The following is a 27,369-nucleotide window of genomic DNA, read 5'->3' as shown; positions in this document are numbered from 1 at the left end:
CGTTTGTGGTAGGAAGGTTATTTTGCTAAGTAGAGGCTTTGAATGGTGATAAATCATCAGTGCAATTTAAATGGCATAGGCCACAAAATTATTCGAAATGTTTTCAGCATTTGTCAGTCATTGGACATTGTTCTTCCATTTAAAACAATTTTGTGATACATTAGGTTTCTTTAATTAATGTGAACTAGCACTAACATTTTAGACTTAGCATCTGAAAATGCATTGCTTTTATCCGTCATCTTTTGAATGTACTTCTATTTGATTTCAACCGGAATCTCAAAGTGGCTATTAAACTCGAATTCCTTTGAATTATGGAAGTAGCCAAATATTGTGATGTGGAACTGAAAATCTGTCTTTCATTTCTCTGAGTGCTACTGGGGTAGACAAAGATGGATTGTTTCTCATTATTGTTGCGTTCTATACCTACTGTAATATACGGGCAGGTTTCATTGTTTTGGTTAATTCTCTCTCTGTGGGGCATAATGCCATCCCTATAAGGCAGTCATTCTCTGACTCCCTCGCTTACTGAAGTGGAGCACCCCAACACCCACCACTCCACCCGCTTTGTCTCATAACAGCTTGTCCTCTCACCTCCACTGCCAGACTTATGAAGCCAGTTTTTCAAAGCTCTATGAAGCAGGTCTTTAACATTCAGAGAAAGGGAATGAAAACAGGAGAGGAAATCCAGGTCTCCCTGCATTTATACAGGGGTGGGGAAAAGTAGGTTTGCAGTTTCCATATGGAAAATAATACAATATTTGCCCTAGCTGGTTTGGCTCCGTGGATAGAGCGTCAGCCTGTCGACTAAAGGGCTCGGGGTTCAAGTCTAGTCAAGGGCACATGCCTGGGTTGCAGGCTCGATCCCCAGTAGGTGGCATGCAGGAGGCAGCCAATCAATGATTCATTCTCAACATTGATGTTTCTATCTCTCTCTCCCTCTCCCTTCCTCTCTGAAATCAATAAAAATATATATATATTTTTTAAAAAATAATACAATAATTAATGAATAATAGCAGGATTAAACTCTGTGTTTCACGGACTCACAACTGCAAACTTACCCAGCCCTGCATATACCCAAATATTATGTGGCTCCCCCTTTAAATCAGCTTCTCTATGTCTAGTGTCTAGACACAGCCTTCTCTCCAGGTTTAAAGAAGTGCTGTACCAAAATGATTTCCACTGGAAATTTTATTTCCATTTGAAAAGTATGAGATTTCCCCATGGGCTTGATTACCCAAATCATCTACATAAATAATATGTATTCAAGTCACAGAAGGTAAAATCAAGCTCAGACATCACAGAAGAAAAACATTATGCTAGAGAAATATATTTCATTTTCATGCTTCCAAAGAGTTACTGTTAAAGTAAAAAGTGGGATTTAAAAATGACCAGGGCAGTGATGACACCCTTTCAGGCTGAGTGATAAGCAAATATTGATTGCAATTCTACTCTAAAGGAGAGAGAGGAAAACCATTACTGCTGGATCTAGAAGACTAAAAAGAAAAGTCCCAAGGCATGACCTTTGGGGCCCTTGGGATAGATGTCCATAGGAAAGTTCTCATAGCAGGTGCATGAGCTCAGGCAAGCCTTTACCCGCTCTGAACCACTTTCTGTGTCTGTAAAATAGGAATAGTTTCCAGTGGGTTAAATGAGGTTTTCAGTCCTTCTACACATATTTCCTGGGCATTTCCCATAAGCTAGTCATTGTGTTAGTTTCCAGTGATACAGCAGTAAACAAGACAAAATCCCTACCTCTGTGGAGTTTACGTGGAATGGTAGATGAGTTAAAGAACTAATTATACATATATTAGAGGTCCAGTGCACGAAATTCGTGCACTCCAGAGGGGGGTCCCTCAGCCCGGTCTGCACACTCTCACAGTCCAGGAGCGCTTGGGGGATGTCCAACTGATGGCTTACTAGTAAGTTCATTCCCTGCAGCGAGCAGGCCTAAGCTGGCAGTCAGACATCCCCCATTTACTGTAAGCTCTAAAGTTTTAAGGTTATGTTTTTAAAGAACTTTTTATTGATTTTTAGAAAGAGAAGATGGGAGAGGGATAGAGAGAAAAACATCAATATGAAAGACTTACATCAATTGGTTGCCATCTGCATGCCCCCTACCCGGGTATGTGCCCTGACCAGAAATCAAACTGGCAACCCTTTGGTGCATGGAGGATGAATAGATAGACAGACAGATAGATAGATAGATACATACATACATACATACATACATACATACATACATAGAGGAATATAGCTGGCTGCCCTGGCCAGTACAGCTCAGTTGGTTGGGTATTGTCCCATGCACTAAAGGGTTATTAATAAGTGCAAATGAATAAAATTATTCATGTCGCTGGAAGCACAAAACTTATTTAAGTATTAGAAGTTTGATCTAATTCCAGGAAATGAGTAAAAACTATCCACATTTAGGTTCAGCCAAGTAATTGCGATTTTTCATGGTTTACTCTAAAGGAAGACAATTTTCAAAGAGCTAAAACAAATGATGATAATATTTATGTTCTTAAATCATTTGATTTAACACAAACTTTGTTCTTGATCCAGGCAATTTAAGTTACAAAAAAAATATTTTTAGTTTTTCCAAAAGGTAATTGGGCTACATAAATGCTCAAGTTGTTGAATTGATATTAGATATGCTTGAAAATTGTGACGGTTTCATCAGAGTAAAAACAGATAATCCGTTCTTCTGTATTTCAGGGTCCATCCACATCCCTAAACTAGTGCAATCAAAGGCACCAGGGCAGAAGTAGTGCTGGCTTTGCTGCCAACACCCTCCCTGGTTCCCATCTGGCTGCAGGACCTTAGGCACGTGCTTGTGTTGGGAGCATCAGGCTCTTCCTCTGTAAAAGGGGGATCATGAGCTTCAGCCTCAGCATTGCTGTGAATAGAAACAAAACAATGCATAAGCAATGGTCATTTCAGGTCCTGGCGTCAGCTTAGCTAAGGTCATTAAATACAACCCAGAATTATAGCCAAATAACCACAGGTGCACTCAATGAAAACTTGCATCAGTACTTAGGTTTGCTATTTAGTCATTTTTATCCCTTTCTCAAATCTCTTTTCCTTCTATTTTAAAATATTACATCCTCCCCCCACCCCCCCGCATAAATCATGACCCTTTAAAACACCAAGGAGACGTCTTCCCAGAGTCCAGAATGCTCAAGAGGACCTTATGGCGCCACAGCTCTCTGGCATGCAGCAGGTGCCTTCCTCTGGGCCAGACACGTCCAGAGCCATGACTCTCAAGCGGGGTGCCATGTTGTATGCCTCTGGGGATCCAGAGAGACCCTCTAAGGCAGGGGTAGGGAACCTTTTTTCTGGAAGGGCCATTTGGACATTTGTGACATCATTGGCAGGCCATACAAAATTACCAACTTGAAGATTAGCCTGCTATGTTCGGTCACAACTTGTAAATAACTCACCCCTAATGCCTTGGTAGGGCCAGACCAAATGATTTCACAGGCTGTTTTGGTTTGCGTTTCCCTAATGATTAGTGATGTCAAGCACCTATAATAATAAAAGCATAATATGATCATTAGACCAGACAGCCAAATGACCTTCCGGACATCATTCCAGATGTCCTTCTGAATGAAGCCATGGTGGCGGGGGCCAAGGCAGAGGTGATTAGGGGTGATCAGGCAGGCAGACAGAGGCAGGGGTGATCAGGCAGGCAGGCGAGTGGTTAGGGGTGATAAAGCAGTCAGGTGAGTGGTTAGGGCAATCAAGCAGGGAGGCGAGTGGTTAGGGGTGATCAGGCAGGCAGGCAGGCAGGTGAGTGGTTAGGAGCCAGTAGTAACAGATTGGGAGAGGGATGTCCGACTGCCAGTTGAGGCCTGATCCTTGTGGGTCCCAAATTTCAAGAGGGTGCAGGCCAGGCTGAGGGACCACCCCCTTACCCCGCCCTGTCCCATGCACGAATTTTGTGCACCAGGCCTCTAGCCTTTTTATATGCTTGTTGGTGCAAAATGATTTTAAGTACCAATATACCTTATTCTGAGATAAAAATTTCTCTTTTATACGTTAATACTGACAGAAATTCTAGTACACATTGGTAAGGCTCAATGCTATGAAACACTACTCAAAGTTCTAAATATTGAAATATCAGTATTTTCTTGTAGCTTTATAATTAGTCAAGAGTATGACTTAAAAAGAACTCTGATATTGGTTAATCTTGCATTCTTTGTTTTAACTCTTAGGTTAAATTTTCTTATCTCAAAAATCCCCTCAAACAGCGGTAAGCTTCTATTTTTCAAAGGTTTTATTGCAACACACCAGAAAAATGCATATCTTCCCTGTCTCAAGAAATGGAAACAAGACATAAACATGTTGTCTGAAAGAGAAAAATTATGTTATCCAGAAGCTCTAGTCATCAATTTCTCTTTCCAAAGTCTCTGTAGTTTCCGTAATGTTGAACTTTGGTTTATTTATTCAACAGTATTTATGCAATACTGACTCTGCATTAGGTATTGACCACCCAAAGATGAAATATATAGTTTCTGCCTTGAAAGATCTTATAATCCAGTGAAAAGCAGACAAAAACTCAGCAAGTTTAACACAGAACAACACAAGTTGCCGTTGAGAGCACCTTGCCCAAGGCCTTGTGGGAGGATGAAGGGAAACAATGAGGCAAAGCCCAGAGTTTAGCATGTGAGGGGCTGTGAGACATGGGTTGGGAATATGAGGCAGAAAGAAGGGCGCCTAGAAGTGTTTTAAGATATCAAAGTCATAACTGAAGTTTTCGTACAAATATTTTCTACATCTCAGTTTCTCCTGTTCTTTCATTTTAATGATAATTTTGATCCATTTATGTATATTTTAGTAAGTTGCTTGAATGGATAGATGTAAAAATTGTAAATACCTTACTGTGTTATGCCTTCAATGTAACACAAGTATAAACAAATGTTGATGCTTAAACTGCCAAATTTGGCAACCATGATCTTACAAAGTCATTTTCTATATAATTTATTTTGTATTAAATTTGTACTTCATTTTTACATTGAAGGAGGACAGTTTATAGTTTATACAATAGATTCATATCATGTTAAAAGTTTTAAGCTTTTGTTGTATTCATTTTTACCTCACTGCCATGGCACCGATTTCCTTGAGATCTTAAATTCTCATATTTGTGTAACTCAAAAACATTGATTCAAAGTCTTGACCTACAGAGGGAGAAGTCTCTTTGATGTCTGAGCTTATGGCTTGATTGTTTTTAAATTAACAAGGAAGGTGAAGGTACTCCTTTGGGCATTTGTGCCTGGGTTAAGGAAGATCCCAGGTGAAATGTGTTTTTCAGGTTCTTATGGTTTTGAGTGCAATTAATAACCAATAATTTCAGACTTTACGTTGTCTGATGGGATCATTGAGCATGGTTCTCTCTTTCTACATCTAAGCACACTGAGATGCACAGAACTCAAGTAATTTGACCAAGGAAATACAAATTAATGTAATAAAGTATAATACAGCCAGGCACTCAAAGGAGTCTTCCACTTAGCCTACATGATTAATTACAAAAAACAAAACAAAACAAAAACAAAAACGAATAGAACTATTGTGCCCCTTTTGCGTGACTTACTGAAAGCTGATAATTTTAAAAAATGTGTCTATTAAGCACTAGCATGAGTTTATTTCCATTTCTGTAATTTGCTTGCCACTATACTAAATAAATTAAATAGAAGCAGTCAATCAACTGGAACTTCCTTTGAATTGAGGGCTTAAATGAATTGAAACCTAGGCAGTGAGATAGAAGGAAATATACACAGAGACAAAAATTGGGAACAAAAAACCCCCACATAAAACAAGTCACTTCATTTTGAATCGTGCTTTCTGAGCGCTACTTCTCTCTTCTCTCTCAGACGTCTGTTGATAAAGGCAGCTGTGTTCTGGTCCCCAGCTTTCCTGGTCCCTGGCATTCATGGTCGTTGGTTCGTGTTAGTCCTTGTCTTAGCAGGAAGATGGGAGAAAAGCCAGTTATTTGGGTCCTTCTGTTTTGCTCTTTCATTTCTGTTAGATGACGTACCACGGGAGGGGTCCGTGCAATCATCATGCCTCTATACTCTTTTTTAAACATTTCTATTGAAAGGCTTTTTATATATTAAATATTCTTCCTTGGCTGGTGTCACAAATGTTTGAATTCCCAGAGGCAGCTTGACATTCCCAAATCATGCATTGCATTATGAGAATCTGAGTTCAACAACCACTTTAATTGAATTTCCTTTGAATGGCTGCGGACTTGTTTTAATTAATAAAAGGAGCTAAAATGTAGTGAGTTATTGACATGTGCCAGTGGCGATGTAACTTATGTACGTTCTCTCATTTAATCTTAGCAATGCCTTTATGAAGTAGACACTGTGATGGAATCCCACGAAGTCTCGCAATGTAATAATGACAGACATAGAGCCAAAGTTTTGCCTCTGGGACGTTCTGCCTCTTGAGTCTGTTACCTCTGTGCTTTGTACTTGTCCCCCAGAGCTCAGAGCATGATGATTTCCACATAGTGAAATTCTCAACAGAAGTTGAATTAAATGTACTGGCAGCCCATTTTCAATGCTCAGTTAGAGTCAGAAATTAAGAAATCATCATTTTCACAGTAAAAGAATAAATGTAATCCTAAGACATTAATTTGATTATTATTTTTTGCCATAAAGGAATAATCTGATAATTCATATTATGTATCTTATATGCTACACAAACATTTTGAACTTGCATAAATTATTAACCTTGACCTTTGTGATATTCAGGAAACATTAAAATGTGAAAATACAATAATGTGTTCAGTAACTCTACATGATATGGTGAAGTGAGTGAAATATGATGAGTTGCTTTTACTTGGAAAAGCATAATATTATTCTGTTTTAACTCAAGGGTGTTAACATTTTCAGTGTTAGCATTAATTTGTTTTCTTTGATCATTCAATTATTACATTCATTTTTCTTAGCAAAATGGAAAAACATCCCAATTGCCAAAGCTAATGATGTGTTCATAGGGTCTTAAAGCATATATCTCATTAGGTTTCTGTTTGTCTGCTGGTAAAAGTTTATAAAGTCAGTATTTGCTTTTCTTGGGGGAATTTTGCTTATATATTTTAAAGATACATTTGTCATTTCCTTCAGGTGATTTGTGCCAATATCTGTCCTTCATTACCATAGCAACAAAAGTTTTCCTTTTGCAGATGTAAGCAGTTCAGATAGATGTTGTCTGCTCTTCCAAAACATGAATAGAATACCTGCTTCATGTTTATACAAAAAATATTTTTAAATTGAAAAAAATTTTTAAATTACAATTGGCATTCAATATTATTTAATATTTGTTTCAGATGTAAAAAAAATATTTTTAGTCTTTGAAAAGAGTATGTCTTTCCAAAGTCTATGAATTGATGACACTTGTTTTAGGCTTTTTAAAATTTTTGACTTGAACTCTGGTGGTAAGCATCCTCTTGAAGTAATTTTGCTGTTGCAATTGTTCTCATAGTTAAGCAAGTAAAAATAGCCATTTGTGATGCCAACTATAGTATTTCTAAGAAGGCATAGACCTGAGCGTCATTTCCTTTTGCAATACTCTCCTATCCTCTCCATCCCAGTGGAGCCTTATTTTAAAACTAGAGGCCCGATGCACGAAATTTGTGCAAGGGGCTCGGCCCTCGCAGCCCCAGCTTCATCTGGCAGGTTGTCCAGAAGGTCGTCTGGATGGTCACTCTGCTGTTTGGTCTAATTAGTATAAACCTCTTTATTATATAGGATGGTTGGAGAACACTGAGATTCTGTTAGGTTCTTTAATAGTGGATAGATCTCCCATAGCAAAATGCTGTGAAGAAGCAACTTTGGCATACTTGTTTTTGTTGTGATATATGTGGAAAAGTGATAACAAAATGCTTAGATTTGAATTTCATACTTTCCCGTGGCCTTCAAATACATTTCCTCCTAATTTGGTTTCATAGTACTCTGCTGGTAGGTGCTAACCCATTTTAAAGAAGACAAAAACATTTGGAGAATTGAGTTGCAAGTCTGAGGTCATCTCGCTGGTAGAGTTAGAAATTAAACTTGGGCGTTCTGATCAGAAGCCTGTTACAGTTTCACTTCACTCTCCATGGAGAGATGCCACAGAAAAAGGAAACAATGGAGTAAACATCTAGATCTAAAGCAATTGAAAGTACAAGATGCAGTGGCACCCCATGTTCATTTAAAAAGCTTCTATTTTGAATCAGGGACATAGAAAGGGAATGGACTGACTATTCTTGGGGGGGAAAGGGGTGTGGGAGATGCGGGAAGAGACTGGACAAAAATCGTGCACCTATGGATGAGGACAGTGGGTGGGGAGTGAGGGCGGAGGGTGGGGTGGGAACTGGGAGGAGGGGAGTTATGGGGGGAAAAAAGAGGAACAAATGTAATAATCTGAACAATAAAGATTTAATTTTAAAAAAAAGAAAAGAAAAAAAATAAAAATAAAAATAAAAAGCTTCTATTTTTAAAAAACTAAGATGGCGGCATAGATAAACACCGAAATTGCTGCCTCCCACATCAACTGCAAAAATACAACTAAAAGACAAAATGGACATCATCCAGAACTACAGGAAGGCTGGCTGAGTGGAAATTCTACAACTAGAAGGAAAGAAAAGCACACTGAGAGCCAGAGGAGCTGAGGAAGTAAAGTGCAGAGGTATAGAGGCTCGCGCACGATAAGGGGCTGGCACCTGAGGACGCGGCTGTCTTTTTGAATCGGGAGGGAGTCACAAGCTCCCGACTGCTCTGAACTCCGGTTCCGGGAAGTCTCTGGGGACCCAGGACTCATACGGGGAGAAACTGGACTGTCTGGCAGCAGGCAGAACTCTGAACTTGAGGGCGGCTTTCCCTCAGAGGTGCTTGCAGCAATTATCAGGACACTGAGACGCGCGGCCCCTTAGGGGAGGACTGAGGATCCGCCATAGCTGCTTGCTCTGTCCTTTGATTCCCTGAGACCCACCCCACCCAGGCTGCGGCAGAGGCTTTTGCATATGAATGCTCCGGCCCTATGCAACCTGAAAATTACCTAAAGAATTGCAGCTGGGCCAGACAGACCCAGAACTTCCAAGAGAAGGCCTAAGGCCCCACAGAAGCTTGCATTGCTTTACAGCTGGGCCTCATCAGGGCACCTCCAAACTCCAAAAAAGGAAGGGGAAGCTGCAGTTCTCTTCGTAGCTCCTGCCAGGTACCCTCAGGCAGAGGCTAAATTAGCACCTCCTTAGATCCAAGAGCCAGTGTACCCAGTTGTCAGAGGGAGACCATCCGGATTACAACTCCTCAGATCCATAAGGGACACACTCAGGCGGCAGACTCAGTGAGCACCAAAGCCCCACTGAAGCAAGTCTTGCCCCAGAAGGGTGTCTTCAGCACAGAAGTTCTCCCACTGCAGACACAGCTGATTCTCACAGCCAATTGGCATGGAGGTCAATTCCTCCCAATGATCCTACAACAATCAAGGCATAACTACAACAAGACTGTGCACAAAGCCCACAAAGGGGGTGCACCAAGAGTGTCCACCTCAGGTAACTGGGGAGGCTCAGCCACTGGGCCCTACAGGACACATAGCACACAAAACCACTCTACCAACACAGGAGCATAAAAAATGCGGAGACAAAGAAACAGGTCACAAATGACAGAAATGGAGGAAAGCAAACGACTGGATATAGAGTTCAAAACCACGTTTATAAGGTTTTTCAAGAATTTTATGGAAACCACTGATAAATTTAGTGAGACCCTGGAGGATATGAAAAAAGACCAACTAGAAATTAAGCATACACTGACTGAAATAAAGAATAATATACAGAGATCCAACAGCAGACAAGAGGATCCCAAGAATCAAGTCAAAGATTTGAAATACAAAGAAACAAAAAATACCCAACCGAAAAAGAAAAAAGAAAAAAGATTCCAAAAATATGAAGATAGTGTAAGGAGCCTCTGGGACAACTTCAAGCGTACCAACATCAGAATTATAGGGGTACCAGAAGAAGAGAGAGGGCAAGATATTGAAAACCTATTTGAAGAAATAATGACAGAAAATTTCCCCTACCTGGTGAAAGAAATGGACTTACAAGTCCAGGAAGCGCAAAGAACCCCAAACAAAAGGAATCCAAAGAGGACCACACCAAGACACATCATAATTAAAATGCCAAGAGCAAAAGACAAAGAGAGAATCTTAAAAGCAGCAAGAGAAAGACAGTTAGTTACCTACAAGGGAGTACCCATACGACTGTCAGCTGATTTCTCAACAGAAACCATGCAGGCCAGAAGAGAGTGGCAAGAAATATTCAAAGTGATGAATAGCAAGAACCTACAACCAAGATTACTTTATCCAGCAAAGCTATCATTCAGAATAGAAGGTCAGATAAAGAGCTTCACAGATAAGAAAAAGCTAAAGGAGTTCATCACCACTAAACCAGCATTATATGAAATGCTGAAAGGTATTCTTTAAGAAGAGGAAGAAGAAAAAGGAACTCTTACCATTTGCCACAGCATGGATGGAACTGGAGAGCAGATAAATACCACATGATCTCACTCATTTGTGGAATATAATGAACAACATAAACTGATGAACAAGGACTGATCCAGAGACGGAGAGGCATTGATTGGACTGTTGGGCCTTGGAGGGAAGGTAGGGGAGGGTGGGGGTAAAGGGGAAAGATCAACTAAAGGACTTATATGCAAGCATATAGGCCTAACCAATGGACATGGACAACGGGGGTGTGAGGGCATGGGGGGGGTAGGGGGTAACGTGGGGATAAGGACACATATGTAACATCTTAATCAATAAAAAATATATTAAAAAATAAATAAAAAGCTTCTATTTTTAAAATATGTGTGATTATTATATAGTATGTATGATATAAATGGGTGGCAAAGTAGGTTTACATTTGTATGTAAAACAGTTTATTTTTGTATTATTATTTATTTAATTATTGTACTATTTATTACTATTCTTAACCTGTTTTTACTTACTCCTGTATTCATTATATAATATACCTGCAGAATATTATATGCTCTTTCTATATATAATATATGTTATGTATATTATATATACTACATTATATATATACTAGGGGCCTGGTGCATGAAATTCGTGCACTGGGGGGGGTTGTCCCTCAGCCCAGCCTGCCCCCTCTCACATACTGGGAGCCCTCAGGGGATGTCCTAGTGACGGCTTAGGCTCGCTCCCTGCTCCCCTTGGGGATAGGGCCTAAGCCGCAGTCTGGCCTCCCTTTGTGGGAGGTGACTGGGCTGGTCAGGGGAAGGCACCAGCCCCATCACCCTGCTGTTGCACCCACTGCCAGTCACTGCAGCCAGCAAGGTTTTTTCATCAACACAGACTCCAGTCCCTTCACCATGAAAAAATGACAACTTTCTTTAGGGATTTTCAAGATGTGTCTTTCATATAATAATAATTTCTTTATTATTATTTTTATCCTCACCTGAGGATATGTTTCCATTGATTTTTAGAGAATGTGGAAGAGAAAGGGAAAGACAGAGAGAAACATCAAAGTGAAAGGAACACTTTGATTTGTTGCTTCCTGCATGAGCTCTGACCTGGGCCTCGGCCAGGGAGGAGCCTGCAGCCTAGGTACATGCCCTTGGTCAGAATTGAACTCAGACCCTGCCATCAGCAGGCCAAGGCATTATCCACTGAACCAAACCGGCTAGGGCAGGATATGACATTTTTTAGCCCTCCAGCAGTGGACCTTCGTTTTTTTTGCCAGGAGTGTGGTGAAAAACCCTAGATCACCTTTTTGGATTCTTATTACCCAAGTTACTAAGAATATCACCAGTAGCATACAAGGAGCTTAACCAATGAGCGGTCAGAAAAGGTGTTTCCTCTGTAGTTCACACCAATCGCTGGCTTGCCCCCCACCACCACCCCCCCAGGCCTGACGCCTCTGGCCCAGGCTTCAGGCCTGGGCAGTGGACCCCCATATCCCCCTGATCACCAGCTCTTCACCCCATCCAGGCCTGATGCCTCTGGCCCAGGTGTCAGACCTGGGAAGGGGACCCCCAGGCCCCTCCCATCGCTGGCTCCACCCTCGCCCAGGCTTGACACCTCTGGCAGAGGCATCAGGCCTGGGCAAGGGGTCCCCATCTTCCCCCGATCATCAGCTCCCCCCCCAGGCCTGATGCCTCTGGCCCAGGCATCAGGCCTGGGCAGGGGACCCCCAAACCCCTCCAATTTCCATCTCCGCCCCCCACCCAGGCCTGACTTGGCCAGAGGCATTGACCTCCATCACCCTCTGATCGCCGGATCGGCCCCTTGCCCAGGCCTGACGCCTCCGCCAGAGGTGTCAGGCCTGGGCAGGGGACCCCCATCTCCCTCCGATCACCGGCTTCTGTGGCTTCTGGGGCTGGCCTGCGGCCCGGGATGGTGGCTTGCACTGGCGGCCACACAGTCCAGCCCTGCCTGCAGTATGCAAATTAGCCGCCATCTTTGTTGGCGGTTAATTTGCATATCATGCTGATTAACCAATGGGAGGTGTAGCAAAGGTATGGTCAATTACCATGTTTGTCTATTATTAGGTAGGATATATACTAGAGGCCCAGTGCACAAAAACTTGTGCACTCGCGGAGGGGGTGTCCCTCAGCCCTGCCTGTGCCCTCTCGCTGTCTGGGACCCCTTGGGGGATGTCCACCTACTGGCTTAGGCCCACTCCCCAGGGGATTGGGCCTAAGATGGCAGTCAGACATTCCTCTGGCAGCCCGGGAGGCCTCAGAGAATGTCCACTTGCCAGCTGGGAGCAGTTCTAAGCTTCAGTCGGACATCCTTAGTGCTGCTGAGGAGGCGGGAGAGGTTCCCACCACCACCGCTGTGCTGGCAGCCATCAGCCTGGCTTGTGGCTGAGCAGAGTTCCCCCTGTGGGAGTGCACTGACCACCAGGGGGTATCTCCTGCATTGAGTGTCAGCCCCCTGGTGGTCAGTGTGTGTCATAGTGACCAGTCATTCCCAGTTGTTCTGCTGTTAGGGTCAATTTGCATATTAACCTTTTATTATATAGGATAGAGGCCTGTTGCATGGGTGGGGGCCAGCTGGTTTGCCCTGAAGGGTGTCCAAGATCAGGGTGGGGGTCCTGCTAGGGTGCCTAGCCAGCCTGGGTGAGGGCTTGATGGCTGTTTGCAGGCTGGTCAAGTCCCCCAGTGGGGACCCTCACCCCATCGGGGTGTGGACAGCCTAGGTGAGGGGCTGAGGGCTGTCTTCAGGCTGGCCACACTCCCTTCAAGGCTGGGGTGCCTGGCCAACCTGGGTGAGGGGCTAAGGGTCATTTTCAGGGTGGGGGGGCCCTCACTGGGGTGCCTGGCCAGCCTGGGTGAGGGGCTGATGGCCATTTTCAGGCTGGTCATGCCCGCAGGCTTGAAGCAGGTATCTTGGATTTATTTAACTTCTATAATTGAAACTTTGTTGCCTTGGTCCCACTCGAAGCCTGGGTTCCCCTGGCAACCATGTTCCCAGCCTCTCCTTGAGCGGAGGCCCACACTGGCTGGAAGCAGGTATCTGGGATTTATTTATCTTCTATAATTGAAGCTTTGTAGCCTTGAGTGGAGCTCAGGGCCAGCAGGGCAGGCGGGAAGCTTGGCTTCCTCCATCACCGGGGCAACCAAGCCTCCTGCTCGCTACAGCTTCGTGGCCGCCATCTTTGTGATGGAGTGATGGTTAATTTGCATATTACTATTTTATTCGATAGGATGTCTTAGATTATCAAACTTTCCTAATTAGGAGTTTTTAAGTGTGACAAAGAGAATCTAAAGGAATCTTTCAAATAGGTCACCTTGGAAATGATAGAGAGACAAATTGAGATGCTGTTTGAACATATGAACTATTTACTTTGTTACAGCTGCAAACCTTTTTTGAGACATTCCTGAGGGCCAGTTCGCCTCTCCAGGCTTTGGATAACATGAAGGAAGCAATCAGCAAACTCCTGCTGGCAACCGAAGCTTTCAGCCAAACTTCTCCTCTGGGACCGAAGGCCTTCCACAGGTGAAAGCAAAGTCTGATGTTAAAAAAAGAAAAACCCTACCTTCCAGAAATTGATTGTTAGTGAAAATATACCCTAATTATCACATGTAGGTGCTTCTTGGAAAACGTTCTGTTTCCTTGTTTATAGATCCTAAAACATCCGAGCACATTGCAGACTCGTCCGGATCTAAATAGTGGGTGACAAGAAGTAAAGCAACATTACTTAAACTAATTTTTTAAATTGCAGCCCCTTTCAAGCTTAGCTATTTCTATCATATACTTACCATTGACTAGATATATTTTTTCTTACAGGCTTTTATGAACAAAATTCAATAACTCCTCTGTCCATACCTCAGTCAACTTGAATATCATCTAATGCCTTTTTCCTAGGGAAATGTTAAAGCTGGTATGCCAGAAGAGGGGGTGACTCCATTAAGCATGATCATGCTTTGTACATGAATGAGACTATTTAGATTTTCACAGCGTAACTTCATTGTTTAGTTTAATGTGCTATGAATACTTTAGATATATTTGTATTTTCTGTAAGAAACAAAACATTCCAAATCCAAAATTAAATTGTATGCAATTTTAGATGATCCGAAAACTGCTCTTTTTAATTCTTACAGACCTTGAAATGTAACTAGAGTAACTATTCATAATGTAACTCCAAATAATAGGTTAAATGCAGCAGATAGAATGTAATTTGTTCCCTGTGGTTTTATTTCAGATGCAGCTTATGTTTTCAACTTTTAACTTTTGACATTGGTTACGGCAGTTTCACATCCCCTATGGTGCTCCAGGTGAGTGTGCCAAAGGGCTGTGTGAGTTTCCACATTTTGCTGAACGGTGTGTGTGTGTGTGTGTGTGTGTGTGTGTGTGTGTGTGTGTGTGTGTCTGTGTCTGTGTCTGTGTCTGTGTTATTTTCATTCATAGTAAGGAGTCAATAAATAGCAACTTCATTAAAGTCACTACTTACGTTTATGGTGGCTCATAGAATTAACTAGTATGTGGAGAGCCTGTGATTTGAGTTCCAGTTCCAACTATGCATTCCTACAGAACAAGCATGGATTTTCCTTTGGTTCAAAAACTGCTTAGGAAAGAAATAGGGTATAAAGCTAAGTATGTGGAATGCAGAAAAGCAGACATTTAGACAATAGAAACCAGCAGATTACCAAGCTTATTCACACGGGTTTGTAAGAAAAAGGTAACTCATTCTTTCCATATTTACTTTAAAATTGGCCTGTATTTTAATGTAAAAGATCATAGAAATGTTTGAATATATGATTTTGCTAGTATAAATATGTATAAATTGAAGAGTTTTTATATATTCTTACTCTTATAATTTCTCTCAAATCAAATGAACTCATTCAGATAATTTCCTCCAAGATATTTTTAATCTAAAATAGCCATTAGTGAAAAAAGAATTGATTGAATTCATCTATAGAAAGCTTTATTTTGGGATATGGAGTGGGAAAGCGGGAAGAGGAACAAAATAAAATTATGTGCAACCAGAATTCAGTTTTATATTGCATTGATTGATTTTCAAGCTTTTATATTGGGAGAATGATTACATTATATGTGACATTTGGTCGAATAGTTCAAAGATTTATCCATAAAATTTTAAAACTTTATGAATTTATGTATTATAATGGTCATTCAACATTTTGCACAGATCTAAAAGCTTGTTATGCTCTTTGAAATGTATTGTTCAGAAATGTTATATGTTATCTTCCATGCACACAAGTTCTTCAACAATGGTTTCAAACTAAGCTAATGTGACTTTATTATCCATTAGTTAATTTTCTTACAAAGAATTGTATCTTGGAAAGAATATTACATTTTATGAAACTGTTGACCTCCAAAAAGACCACTAGATGTCAGTTCTGATCTACAATCCAACAGGAAATGAATCATGTCTTAGAAGTGACACTGCAGTGAAAGTAAGTCAATGAAATATATTTTCTGTGCTTCTTCTTTCTCACAGGTGCATGGGAATTTACATTTTCAAGATGACGATAATATGGATTTTGAGGACCAAAACACAGAAGAATTTCTTTTAAAAGACACTTTCAATTTTCTCTTCTCGAATGAATCTTCACTTTCCATATTCTCTGAGATATTTCAGAGACTCTACAGATCAGCTGTATCCAAGGTAAGTGCATATTTTTGTACTGACAAATATTTTTTCCAAGTCATTCTTTACAAGATTTTATTTTCTTTATGGTGTAATTAAGCAACTTGATAATTCATTTGAAATGAATTTGTATCAGTTATATTACACTTCTTAGTATTTTTCTCCATCTGAGGACCAATATTATTTTTGTTTCAGCTAAGTATGTGACTAATTATGATAAAGTTATGAGTTGAAATGAAGAAAAGTAGTTCCTAATTCATAAAGAACACTTGTAGATATTATGACAAATACATATTATATGTTATAGAATAAAAGGAGTACCATAACTTTTTGGAGTCAGTCTAGAAAGCAGTGAGTGTTCCAGGTTGACATCAAGGGTCTTGAGTTATAATATTAATTTTTTGAAACATTCACACCTGGTTAACAGATTAGAAAGCGATGATTAGGATATAATACGTCATAGTGCATTGATTAGTTTTATGGAATGTAAATAGAAGTGTTCTTGGGGCCTCAGAAATATCTGTACAGATTACTAGGTATGTTACCATTCTCTATATGTTGCTGCTGCATTCTCTAGTACCTGGAGGCTAAAGGGGACTCTTTCTGCGTTCCCACAATGCCCCACACCTTCTGCCTCTTGGGTTCCTCTCCCCAGCCTTACTAACAGAGCGATTTCATTCAGGTTCTCTTTGTCAAATATGAAGTTCTCTTACATGCAGACACCATTGTCATGGGTTGAAGTTATTATGTATTAGCATTCATTAGCCCAGCTGTTTACTTACAGAGTGCAAAATTTCATTGGTTTGTGAAGTGGGCTGCAACTGGGCCGTAGCAAATGCTTAAGGGTTGTTTTTCCCCTCCTTTTTATAGGGTGAAAACTACAAAAAGGAACTGAATCGATGCCTATCTTTAGCGGAGATTAATTCAATTATGACTTTCATAAAGGAACTTGGGAGCTTGGGGCAATTCCAACTGGTAAAACAAAAGTGCCATTTGATTCATCTTGATTACTGAGGTTATAGTAAATCAGCCATAAACTGCTTGCTTTTGATTTTAACTTAGGTGAATATATTTCTTTAAGGAACAGAAATGTTTGTAAACTCCTTTCTTCTGTTCAGAGATATATGAAGATGAGAAGAGCCCATATTCTTGAAGAGTTTATAAATAATATGTCTTATTAAAGCTAAAAGAATATGAGGTTGTTAAAGCTCCCAGGATTTGACAGTTTTTAAGGAGAAAATATCCAAATTTCTAAAGAAGTTTTGCTTTTAGCTTTGGGATATTATCATGTGACCAAAATTTTTTCTGCTTATGCCCTTGTGTAAAATCAAATACTATTGAATATAATAATATTTAGAAAAACTATCTAAGTCTTAATTTGTTATGACTCACCACCAAAATAAGAAAATTTAAAGAAAGAAAATCTACACTAATAAAAGAGAAAGATGCAAATTGACTGTACCTTCACAATGCCCACCAGCCAATCAGGAGTGAGTATGCAAATTAATCCAACAAAGATGGCAGGTTAATTTGGCATACGCAGATGCTGAGTAGCCGGGGGTGATGCGGAACACCCCAGCCACTCTGTGCCTCTGGGCAGCATGGGAAGGCGTAAAGGTGGCTTCAGGCCAGAGCGAAGGCGGTGCCAGCAACGAGGGGAAGGAAGGCCCATTCTTGCATGAATCTTCATGCATCGGGCCTCCAGTAATTAAATAACTATAATAACTTTTACTGGATTCAGCCTTAAAAATACCATGTTTTTCTATGTATTTTCTTGGGTTCTGTTCATTTATTGAAGGATAATTTATACATATATGTGCATTCTCATTACTTGCTTTGTTTCTAGTTCTGCCACTTGTATAGATAGATTATAATGAATTTGTATTTTTCTGTCTAAGATGTTTATATAAAACATTTTAACACAGCACTTTTAAAAATCCACTGATAATATGTTATTAATGTGTTTGGATCAAAGATTTATTTCTTACTATAAGAAATCATGTATTCATATGCTACTTGTACGAGTTATAACCAACTTACTATTTGCTTTTATAATTTAGCCCCATATGTTGGAGGGTTCAAAGTAAGCTTATTGCCCCAAAGATAATTAAATGCATGGATCATCACTTTAATTATTGGACACATAGTATTACACTCATGGCAGTTTGGCTTCATACTATACAAAGATAATCAGAGACTGGTCTCATTCTTCAGGAATTCATCACTTAAGATGTTGTGAATGTCAAGAATATCTCTTGGCAGAATGTAGGGAAGAACTAATGAATTACCTCACAGGAGAAAGGGCACACAGCGATTTATATACTGTGAGAGTTGAAAGAGAATGCAGATATTTTTTGGTAGGATTAATATCTCTCGCTTCGATATAACTCACTTGTAACACAAGAGGATTCCTACTCATTCTTCCTGCTGCCTGACCCACCCCGTTACTCAGCTGTTTTCAGGTATCTGTAGGAAGGAGAAATCTATTTACATTCAATGAAAAGAGAACAAAAACTCACCCCATTTGGAAATAGGATCATCAAAAAAAATGAGAGCCATATTAAAAGTGGCATTTACCTTGACAACTACACAGAAAATTACATGATAGTGCTGAAAATGGATTTTCAATAAATACTGATTTTTTAAAATATCTGAGTATAAACTACGTTCTTAGTAATACTACCTTTAAATTTATTGTATATGACTTATTCTGATATTCTGTCTTTGAATATTCCTTCTCAGCTCTTTCCATCAACTTCTCCCGGGATTCAGTCTTGGATGCGTGAATTTTATGACACTGCAAATCCTATGGGAAAAGCTCATTCAGTCCTGACCCAACACTCCTCTCTTTTAAATGTTTTTGAGCAATTTCAACTCCTGAATAAAAAGGCACAGTTACATCCATTGGAATGGTAAGAGAGCCGCAAACTTGAATTGTGCAATTCGAAAAAAATCTCTAGTCTAAAGATTGATTTCAAAGGCTTTGCCTAAATTAAAGAAAGCAACAAAAACAAGTGTGTCCAAAAATTCATGCTCTGGGAAATAAGCTTCTTGAAATCATTGAAACCATAATGATTCCAGTGGTCTTCAAACCCTGTAACAAAAATATACCCAACAGGGTTTCAAACCAACTGAACTTGACTCCACTAAAAAGTAATGCTTAAAGTTAAAAGTTTCGATCTAATTTCATTTCATAATATATATCCTTGAGCTATGGGAACATCAGGCAGAAAGAATTGGGTGAGATTTGTTTTATTAACTGTCAGTCAGAATTAGCCCAAGATGGTGTACGCATTTATTTAGCTGGTTTTTGGGGCGTGACTTTTTTTCTGGGCAAAACCTATCCAAATTTATAAAAATGTCCGTTTCTGCCACAAAATTTTTTTTAGAAGGTAGAACCTCAGAGGGAAATAATTGGTTGGGAGAAACCTTTCTTGGTCCCCCATCTTCACTTCCATTCTAATGAAGGAGTGAGAGGGAAGATGGACCTAGTGAACATATTAACACCTTCTGTCGCTGGCAAATAGGGCAGTGCCCAAGGCCTTAGCTAGGTCTGCTTCTCTTCAAATGGTAGAATGACGGGAAGATTTGGCTTTTCTATGGCCAGGAAGACAGAAGTAAGCCTATGCCTCTGGGGAGATGAAAGAGGAAGGCCATGGTAGTCATTGGTCTCTTGCTGTCGCCCTCAGGAACGACATCTAATGACTTGGACTTCATTTCCTTCTGCCTCCGGAGCTAGAGGAAGCAATTCTATAAGAAGCTAGCTGTCTTTTCTGTAATTCAAAAATACAAATAAGTATATATTTGAAGAATTCTTAAGACCTCTCTCAGGATAAGAAATCACTTTAGTTGTCACAGCTTTATGAAGTTGGCCTTATTCCCCCAATACTTGGAAGTAGTAGGCCTGACTGAAGGTTTTGCTTGTTTGAGAGTTAGGTTTTAAATAGTATAGCTCAGTGCCCCATTGTTGGTTCCTTGCACTCACTGAAATCACCCAAAACATTTCCTTTGTCTTTGTCGATGGGGGAAGAGCAGACTTGATTGATCAAGAAGCCTATTTAAGTACTGTTCCTTAAGTTCCCTTGAGTTACGCAAGCTTTGGAAGGGTTGTTTCCCAATAAGTGGGGGTTTTTTGTTCAAGTTCCACATATGTTGTAAAGTTAACCAATGAAGTTACCTTAAATTCAGAATATTGAATTTACTCTGAGCCCTAACCCTAACCCTCATCTAACCCTAGCCCTAACCCTAACTGGTTCCCTTTCAACGAGGGAAGTTACTAATCGCCGCTGCTGAGTGCAGTTAGCAAAGGTCAGAACCTTTTGAACCAGACAGACTGAAAAATCCCAACTTTGGAGTATATTAATTTCAGCAGGTAAGTTTTGACCCCTCTGAGACTCTTTCCCACATCTGTAAAATATGGATTGTACTACCTCCCAGGCATCACTTCAGAGGATTGCGTAAGAGAACCTCCGTGTACTGGTGCGTAGCATGCTGCGTTGCAGGCGAGTAGTAAACAGCAGCGTGCTTTCGTTTTCATGTTTCTATACAATCCATAGTTCACTTCAGCATCAGCAGTGGGGAAAATATTTTTTTATAGGAAAGGCAAGATAAAATGGACAGATTTATCTAAGTTAACACTGAGACGAGTGAACTTTAGATTTCTATCAGGAAGCAATTATTAAATTGCTCTAAGAATAATTTAAGAAAGAATACTCAGTTGTAATTATCTTGCAATTCACCTGTGAGCATATGTTTATTTAATTGTAATCCATGCTGTAGTAAAGGAGCATGCATATTATACACATTTTTGAGATGAGGAAACTAATGTCCTTTACTCAAGCCACACAACTAATAGAAATAGAGGTGGCCTTCACAAGCATGGTAAGGCGCTTTGTTCCAGTACAGAAGGCAGGTAGACAGGACGGTGAGGTGAGGAGTAGGCATTCATCACTGTCCTAATCTTCACAATGGTCACCTCCAGATTTTTTTTCCTACAGAAAAAGCCAATTTCACATACCTATACTATCTGTGGGGATTATTGACTTCATCCTTTATTTGATTTTATTTTTATTGAATTTTTGGGGGTGACATTGGTTTACAAAACCATAAGGTTTCAAGTGTACAGCTCAACCAGACATCATCTGCACGTTGCATCATGTGCCCATCCAAGCAAAGTCCTTTTCCCCCATTTGCCCACCTCCACCCAGCCCCCACCCCTTTCCCTCTGGCTATCCCCACTCGGTTGTCTGTGTCTATGTATTATGTATAGATGTTTTGGGGCTAATCCCTTCAACTTTTTCATCCAGTCCTCCCTCCCCAGCCCTTTTGACAGCTGTCAGTCTGTTCCATGTATCCATATCCCTGTTTCTATTTTGTTTGAAATAAAGATCAACTGCCTATAGCAACAAGTTGAAAAAAGATGAAGTCAGAAAAGCAAGAGTTTGGAAAAGTGACAGTTATGTCTGTGTCCTGAGGCTCAGAATACAGAAGTCCCAACAGAATTAGTATAAATCTGAACAGAATGTGCACTCTCTGCTAATTTTGACTTCACTTGAAATAGAGTTGCAAGTGTACTTTGCTCTATTCACATGCTTTCCATGAAAACTCACATTTTGAAAGCATCATTTATTCACAAAATTAAATGAGAAGTCACCACAGGTTGCCTTAAAACATTTCATTCCATTAAGAGAGTAACCTTTCCAAAATCCAGTTTGCGTGCAGGTCAGGGTTGTATCTTTTATGAGCTTCACTTCGAGTTTTTGCTTCATATGAGCTCAGAGATTCTTCAATTAAACGTATCTCACCCCATGCTTGCTTTATCTGTTTCTTAGTTCCTTGGGAGAAGGAAATACAGTTGACCTTTTGAACAACACTGGTTTGAACTGCACAGGCCCACTTATAGCAGATTTTTTTTTTTCAATAAAGACATTCAGCTGTTAGTATCCTTGGGTTTTGCATCTATAGATTCAACCAACCGTGGATCAAAAACAGCATTTTAAGACTCCCAGTCATGGATTCCTAACCGCAGATTCCCAACTTCAGGTCAAAAATGTTATTTTCAATTGTGGTTGGTTGAATCCTTGGAGGCAAAAGGGCAACTGTATTTAAGTTTTGGAAGAGTCAGGAGTTGTATGTGAATTTTCAATTGCACAGGGTGTTGAGCTCCTAACTTCTACATGGTTCAAGGGGCAACTGTATTTTAAAGTTAGTTGTAGACATTATTTTTTATCCCTAGTTACTTCATTTTATATACACACACACACACTAAAATAAAATAAAATAAAATAAAATATAAAATAAAATAAAATAAAAGCATTACACATTAGGAATATTTTTAATTCCTAGATTCTTCTTTATTTCCTTATGTGATGTTTATATTTTGAAGGAATTGAGTATGGCTTATTCATCTCTTCCATAGATATTAATCAGCACATATCTGGGATGATAAATATGTGTAAAATGTAATTACACACAGAGCATTTGATTTAAGTCTAATAGCATCCCTGTGAAGTTGGGCCAGTATTGTTATCTCTATTTTGTTGGAGTAGAAATGGGGATTCACAACAAAGCACAGGAAAATCGAGTCACATCATGCCCAGTATTCTTTATTTCATGGCCAGCAATTTTTCTGTCTGCAATTTAGATTATTTTGTTCCAAAATTTGAGGATTTAAGGGGCAATCTGGCTAAGCATTTACTTGTCCAACAGAAAAATGAGGCAAACACACCAAGATATAACTAACCATGATCATTCACTCCTGTTAATCTGGGTTTAAGGATGGAAACCTTGGCACGCCTTTCTGCATGGTACACTTGTATTTCTGAGATTATATGTGTGTGTGTTAGGCTTTTTGCTTCAAGACTATAACTTCAGCCAAACAGATTCCCGTAAGAATGTGTGTTCCCGAATCACTTCTGTTGGGCCCCAGCTATCAGAGATTGCTCGCTTTTGGATTGAAGAGTGACTTTTCCCCTGGTTTTCTTCAAATGTGCTTCTGCTGATTAGAGATGATGAGATTTCCACCCACCTCGTTTGAGACAAGCTTGCCAGTTTCAAGGAATGAAATCCAGAAAGTGTTTCTTTGTGTTCAGAAAAAAAAAACAAAACTGTGCCCACACATTTAAAAAAAATAGTGTGTTTGATGTAATTTCTGTGATTTTGTTCATTTCATTGATAGAGCTGTTTGGCATTGCACTTGCAGGCATTCCTTCTCGGAGGATGAGAACATTGAAAAACCACAAGTGCCATTTGATGCAACTGAACATAAAAAAGGTAAAAGGATAGTCTCACACTTAATTGAACATGAAAATTGGCATTGCATGGGCAAAACACACAAAAATCATATAGCTTCAGTAACAATCTAAAATGAAAATTAAACAAGGAAGTGCTGTTTCCTCATATTTGGAGGTATTTCCTTCTTAGAAATAATAGAGTTGGAGAGAATGAAGAGAAATAAATATTCTGATGCTACCGATAGATGTATGAATCAGAACCTTTGGTAAAAGGCCATTTAACAACATATAAGAAAAGCTTTAAAGTTATTCCTTTTTATAGTATTTGTTAACTTTATTTTTTAATTGGTGTCAGAGAGAGGAAGGGAGAGAGAAAGAGAGATAGAAACATCAACAAGAGAGAAACATCTATCAGCTGCCTCCTACATGCCCTCTACTGGGGATCAAACCCACAATCGGGCATGTACCCTGAACAGGAATCAACCGTGCCCTCCTGGTTCATGGGTCAACACTCAACCACTGAGCCACACCAACCGGGCAACTTATTATTATAGACCAGAAATTTCACTTCTGGATATTCATTTTAAGAAAATCATTTAAAATGTATACACAATTAATTACAAAAATTGCTAATAAAATAAATAAAAACCATCACTATTGCAATCCTAGTGGATCAGATAAATAAAATAAACTGTAAGCATCGAATAAAATACTATAAATCCATTATAATATTGTGGGAGAATATTTATGACCTTAAATATATTTTTGATATATTGTTAAGTGAAAAAAAAATAAGCAACATGAGCCTCAAGGAAAATTAATGCTGATTTTTATTTAGTCTCTTGTATTTTATCTATAAATTCTAATTTTTTTCTTTCTTTGATTTGATTTGATTTGATTTTCTAATTTTTTCTTTCTAAAAAATGCTGAGCTCTTGGTTACAAGAAAAGAAAATATTTGTGATTTTAAAAATAAAAAGTACCATGTCTACGATTTTTTAAAAAAATTAAAGTTTTCTTACTACAAATCAAGGTTTAATCCAATACAGTGGTTCTGAATGTGTGGTCCCCAGACCAGCACCATCAGTATAACAGGGGAAACTTGAAAAATTCAGATCTACTGAATCAGAATCTCTGGGTATGAGACCCAGCATGATCAAGCCTTTCCCATGATTCTAGGCACACCAACGTTTGAAAATCACTGCTTCAGTAGAATGAATCAGGAGGCCCAGTGAAGAACTGATGAGGAGCTGAAATTCCGTTCTACTCTCTCCCACCAGTTCGTGCTCTTTAAAATGAATGGTTTAAGCACTGTGTTTTTATTCACTCATCTGTACCATAAATATTTATTAAGAAGTATTTTAATTCAGACACTTAGAGGAAGTATCAGTTGACCCAACTAGGATGGAATTGCTGTAATTCTAATAATTTGGGAAATTATAGCCATAGGATTATAGAACTAGAAGGAATCATGAGCAGTCACTGTGAGGCAATGAATGGCATTTAGACAATTCATATTGCCCCCTTAATATTTCCCTATTTGAAATAATCATTCTTGTGAGATTTGAACCAAATAACTTGTTTTGTTTTACTGTGGTTTTCAGTTTAATTTACAAGTACTTTCTGATGTAATAAAGTTAAATAATAAAATATGATTTATTACATTATGCTGTGTTTGAGATTCCTGAATGTGTTTTTTAAATTTTGATTAAGTGTTCAATTTACATTTTTTAGTTGTGGTTCAACAAATTATGAATGCAACCATAGAAGTGCATTGCAGCAATGGTGAGTACCTGTGGGCGGTTTCAGCAGCACTAGCAGGCACAGCTCTGCTTCGAGTAAATCATCACTTTATTTTGTTTATCTTTCTCTAAATTTCTAATTTATCTTTATTGTTGAGAGTAATACAGATATACCCTCCCCGCCCCCCCTTTGACCCCTTCCAGCCTACCTCCCCTCCCTGGGCCTTTACCACATTGTGTCCATGGGTTATGCATATAAAGTCTTTGGTTAATCTCTTCCCACCCATCCATTCCCACCTTCCCTCAGATTCGACAGTCGGCCCCGTTTTTATGTCTCGGGATTAATTTTATCAGTTTAGTTTGTTTTTTAGATTCCTCATATGAGTGAGATCATATGATATTTATCTGGCAAAATATTTGTGTATCTTTAGGCTCTTTGTTTAAGTAAAATTTCAGAAGATACAAGGTTTCTGAATGAGTCAATATCTATCATGTTTGCATGAAAATATTTTATGCTTATTTGTTTAAGGCCAATATATTCCAAATTCATTCTGAGGGGCCCTGAGGGTGCGGCTTTTCCTGGAGGCTGCTCAAGTGGACAAGCTTAGCTCCTCTGCTTTATATAGACACTAGAGGCCCAATGCACGAAATTTGTGCAAGAGTAGGCCTTCCTTCCCCTGGCTGCTGGTACTGGCTTCCCTCTTGCACCTGGGACCCGGGCTTCCCTCGCAGCCCTGGCTTCATCGGAAGGTCGTCTGGATGGACCTCAGGTCTAATTAGCATATTATACTTTTATTATTATAGAGCCTGCTGTGTGTTGGGCTCTGGGCTGAAGAAGCATCAGGAAAGTCCTGTACCTCTTTGGACTTCTACTTTCTCATTTATAAAATGAAGCAACTATATGAGATTGTCTCTCTCTCTCTTTTTTTTTATCAGTTCCCAGGCAACATGACATAGATACTTTGAAAGTGTTAGATACGTTCTTTACCCTTTTCATGTTTTTTTTTTGTTTGTTTTAAATATATTTTATTGGTTTTTTTACAGAGAAGAAGGGAGAGGGATAGAGAGTTAGAAATCGATGAGAGAGAAACATCGATCAGCTGCCTCCTGCACACTCCCTACTGGGGATGTGCCCGCAACCAAGGTACATGCCCTTGACCGGAATCGAACATGGGACCCTTCAGTCTGCAGGCTGACGCTCTATCCACTGAGCCAAACCGGTTAGGGCCCTTTTCATGTTTTTGTGCCAATAAAAATGAGTCTGACCTGTGTCTTCATAATTAATCTTCCTACTTTAGTGGTATGAGATTTTAAAGATAACTTAATAATGCCTCAGGACAGGTGGGGTTATATTTCAGACTCTAGGGTGTTCTCGTGTTTAATATGAGTTATGATTATCTCTCAAGAGGGCAATAAAAGTCTGTGGTTAGGAGAAACACATTAAAAGCAACCAAGTCTTCAAATAGCTTTTCCATGTGGACTTGCCAAGTACATGACGCAGCCTGCTACCATCCTGGGGTCCCCGTAGACTCAGGTGAGCAGGCCAGAGACAAGCCGGGACTGGGTTGGAGAGGATGCCAAGGCAACACCACGTGTTTGTAGGCAGCGAAGCGGATGATTCAGTGGAATGTGACGTCAGGCCTAAGTCAGCTTTTAAGCAGGGGTTTACGATGCAGCACGGAAGCCAGAGGTGAAGTTTCCGCTGAAACCCCAAACAGGGACTTGGTAAAATCTTGCTTAAACGTAAGATTCTGCATTTCATCTCCCGGAGGGCTGTTTCAGTGCTGCAATGGGAGAGCCTCATTGGACACTTCCACTGTGAAGTGACGGTGTCAACTACAGAGAAATGAACTCTCCACGACTGATAAAAATATTTATTAAAGTGAAGTACACCTCCTATGATTATTATTTTGAAGAAAAAAAAACACTTTCCATTTTGTTATTTACTTAACTGGTCTGAGCGTAGGAGGGCATGCAAGTGTTGAAATGCCCTTTGGGCCCAGGAAATGGCCTTTCCTACCCCTGAGCGGAGCTGGTTGGAAGGGGCATGTCGGGTCTCCGTCTCCACTTCATCAGCCTTATGACCTAGGATAGCCTGCTTTTCCTGTGCTGACCTCGGTGCCTTGAACACAGACTATGCCCGAAAACATTCTTTGAAGAAAAAATGCATTCTTTTTTTTTTTTTTTTACTTTTTATTGATTAAGGTATTACAAATGTGTCTTTATCCCCCCATTGTCCCCTCATCCCCCCAGTCTTGCCCTCACCCTCACGCCCTGTTGTCTGT

The 27,369-nt window shown here is 39.8% G+C and overlaps 1 protein-coding gene across 2 annotated transcripts in view; it reads left to right on the top strand.

Moving 5' to 3' along the window:
- The window catches only part of CPED1 (cadherin like and PC-esterase domain containing 1), a 281,289-nt gene that overhangs the window by 113,186 nt on the left and 140,734 nt on the right, over positions 1 to 27,369 (top strand). For both annotated transcript variants that reach the window (XM_036328853.1, XM_036328852.1), the window contains 7 exons: positions 13,856 to 13,998; positions 14,705 to 14,777; positions 15,962 to 16,129; positions 16,982 to 17,086; positions 18,854 to 19,023; positions 23,313 to 23,383; positions 25,077 to 25,127. In XM_036328853.1, coding sequence (XP_036184746.1) covers positions 13,856 to 13,998; positions 14,705 to 14,777; positions 15,962 to 16,129; positions 16,982 to 17,086; positions 18,854 to 19,023; positions 23,313 to 23,383; positions 25,077 to 25,127 — 781 coding nt within the window. The remainder of the gene's footprint in view (positions 1 to 13,855; positions 13,999 to 14,704; positions 14,778 to 15,961; positions 16,130 to 16,981; positions 17,087 to 18,853; positions 19,024 to 23,312; positions 23,384 to 25,076; positions 25,128 to 27,369) is intronic.

This window comes from Myotis myotis, unplaced genomic scaffold, assembly GCF_014108235.1.
Source record: "Myotis myotis isolate mMyoMyo1 unplaced genomic scaffold, mMyoMyo1.p scaffold_m19_p_11, whole genome shotgun sequence".
NCBI lineage: Eukaryota > Metazoa > Chordata > Mammalia > Chiroptera > Vespertilionidae > Myotis > Myotis myotis.
The sequence above is the reverse complement of the archived record's forward strand: the minus strand, read 5'-3'. Positions and strand labels throughout refer to the sequence as shown.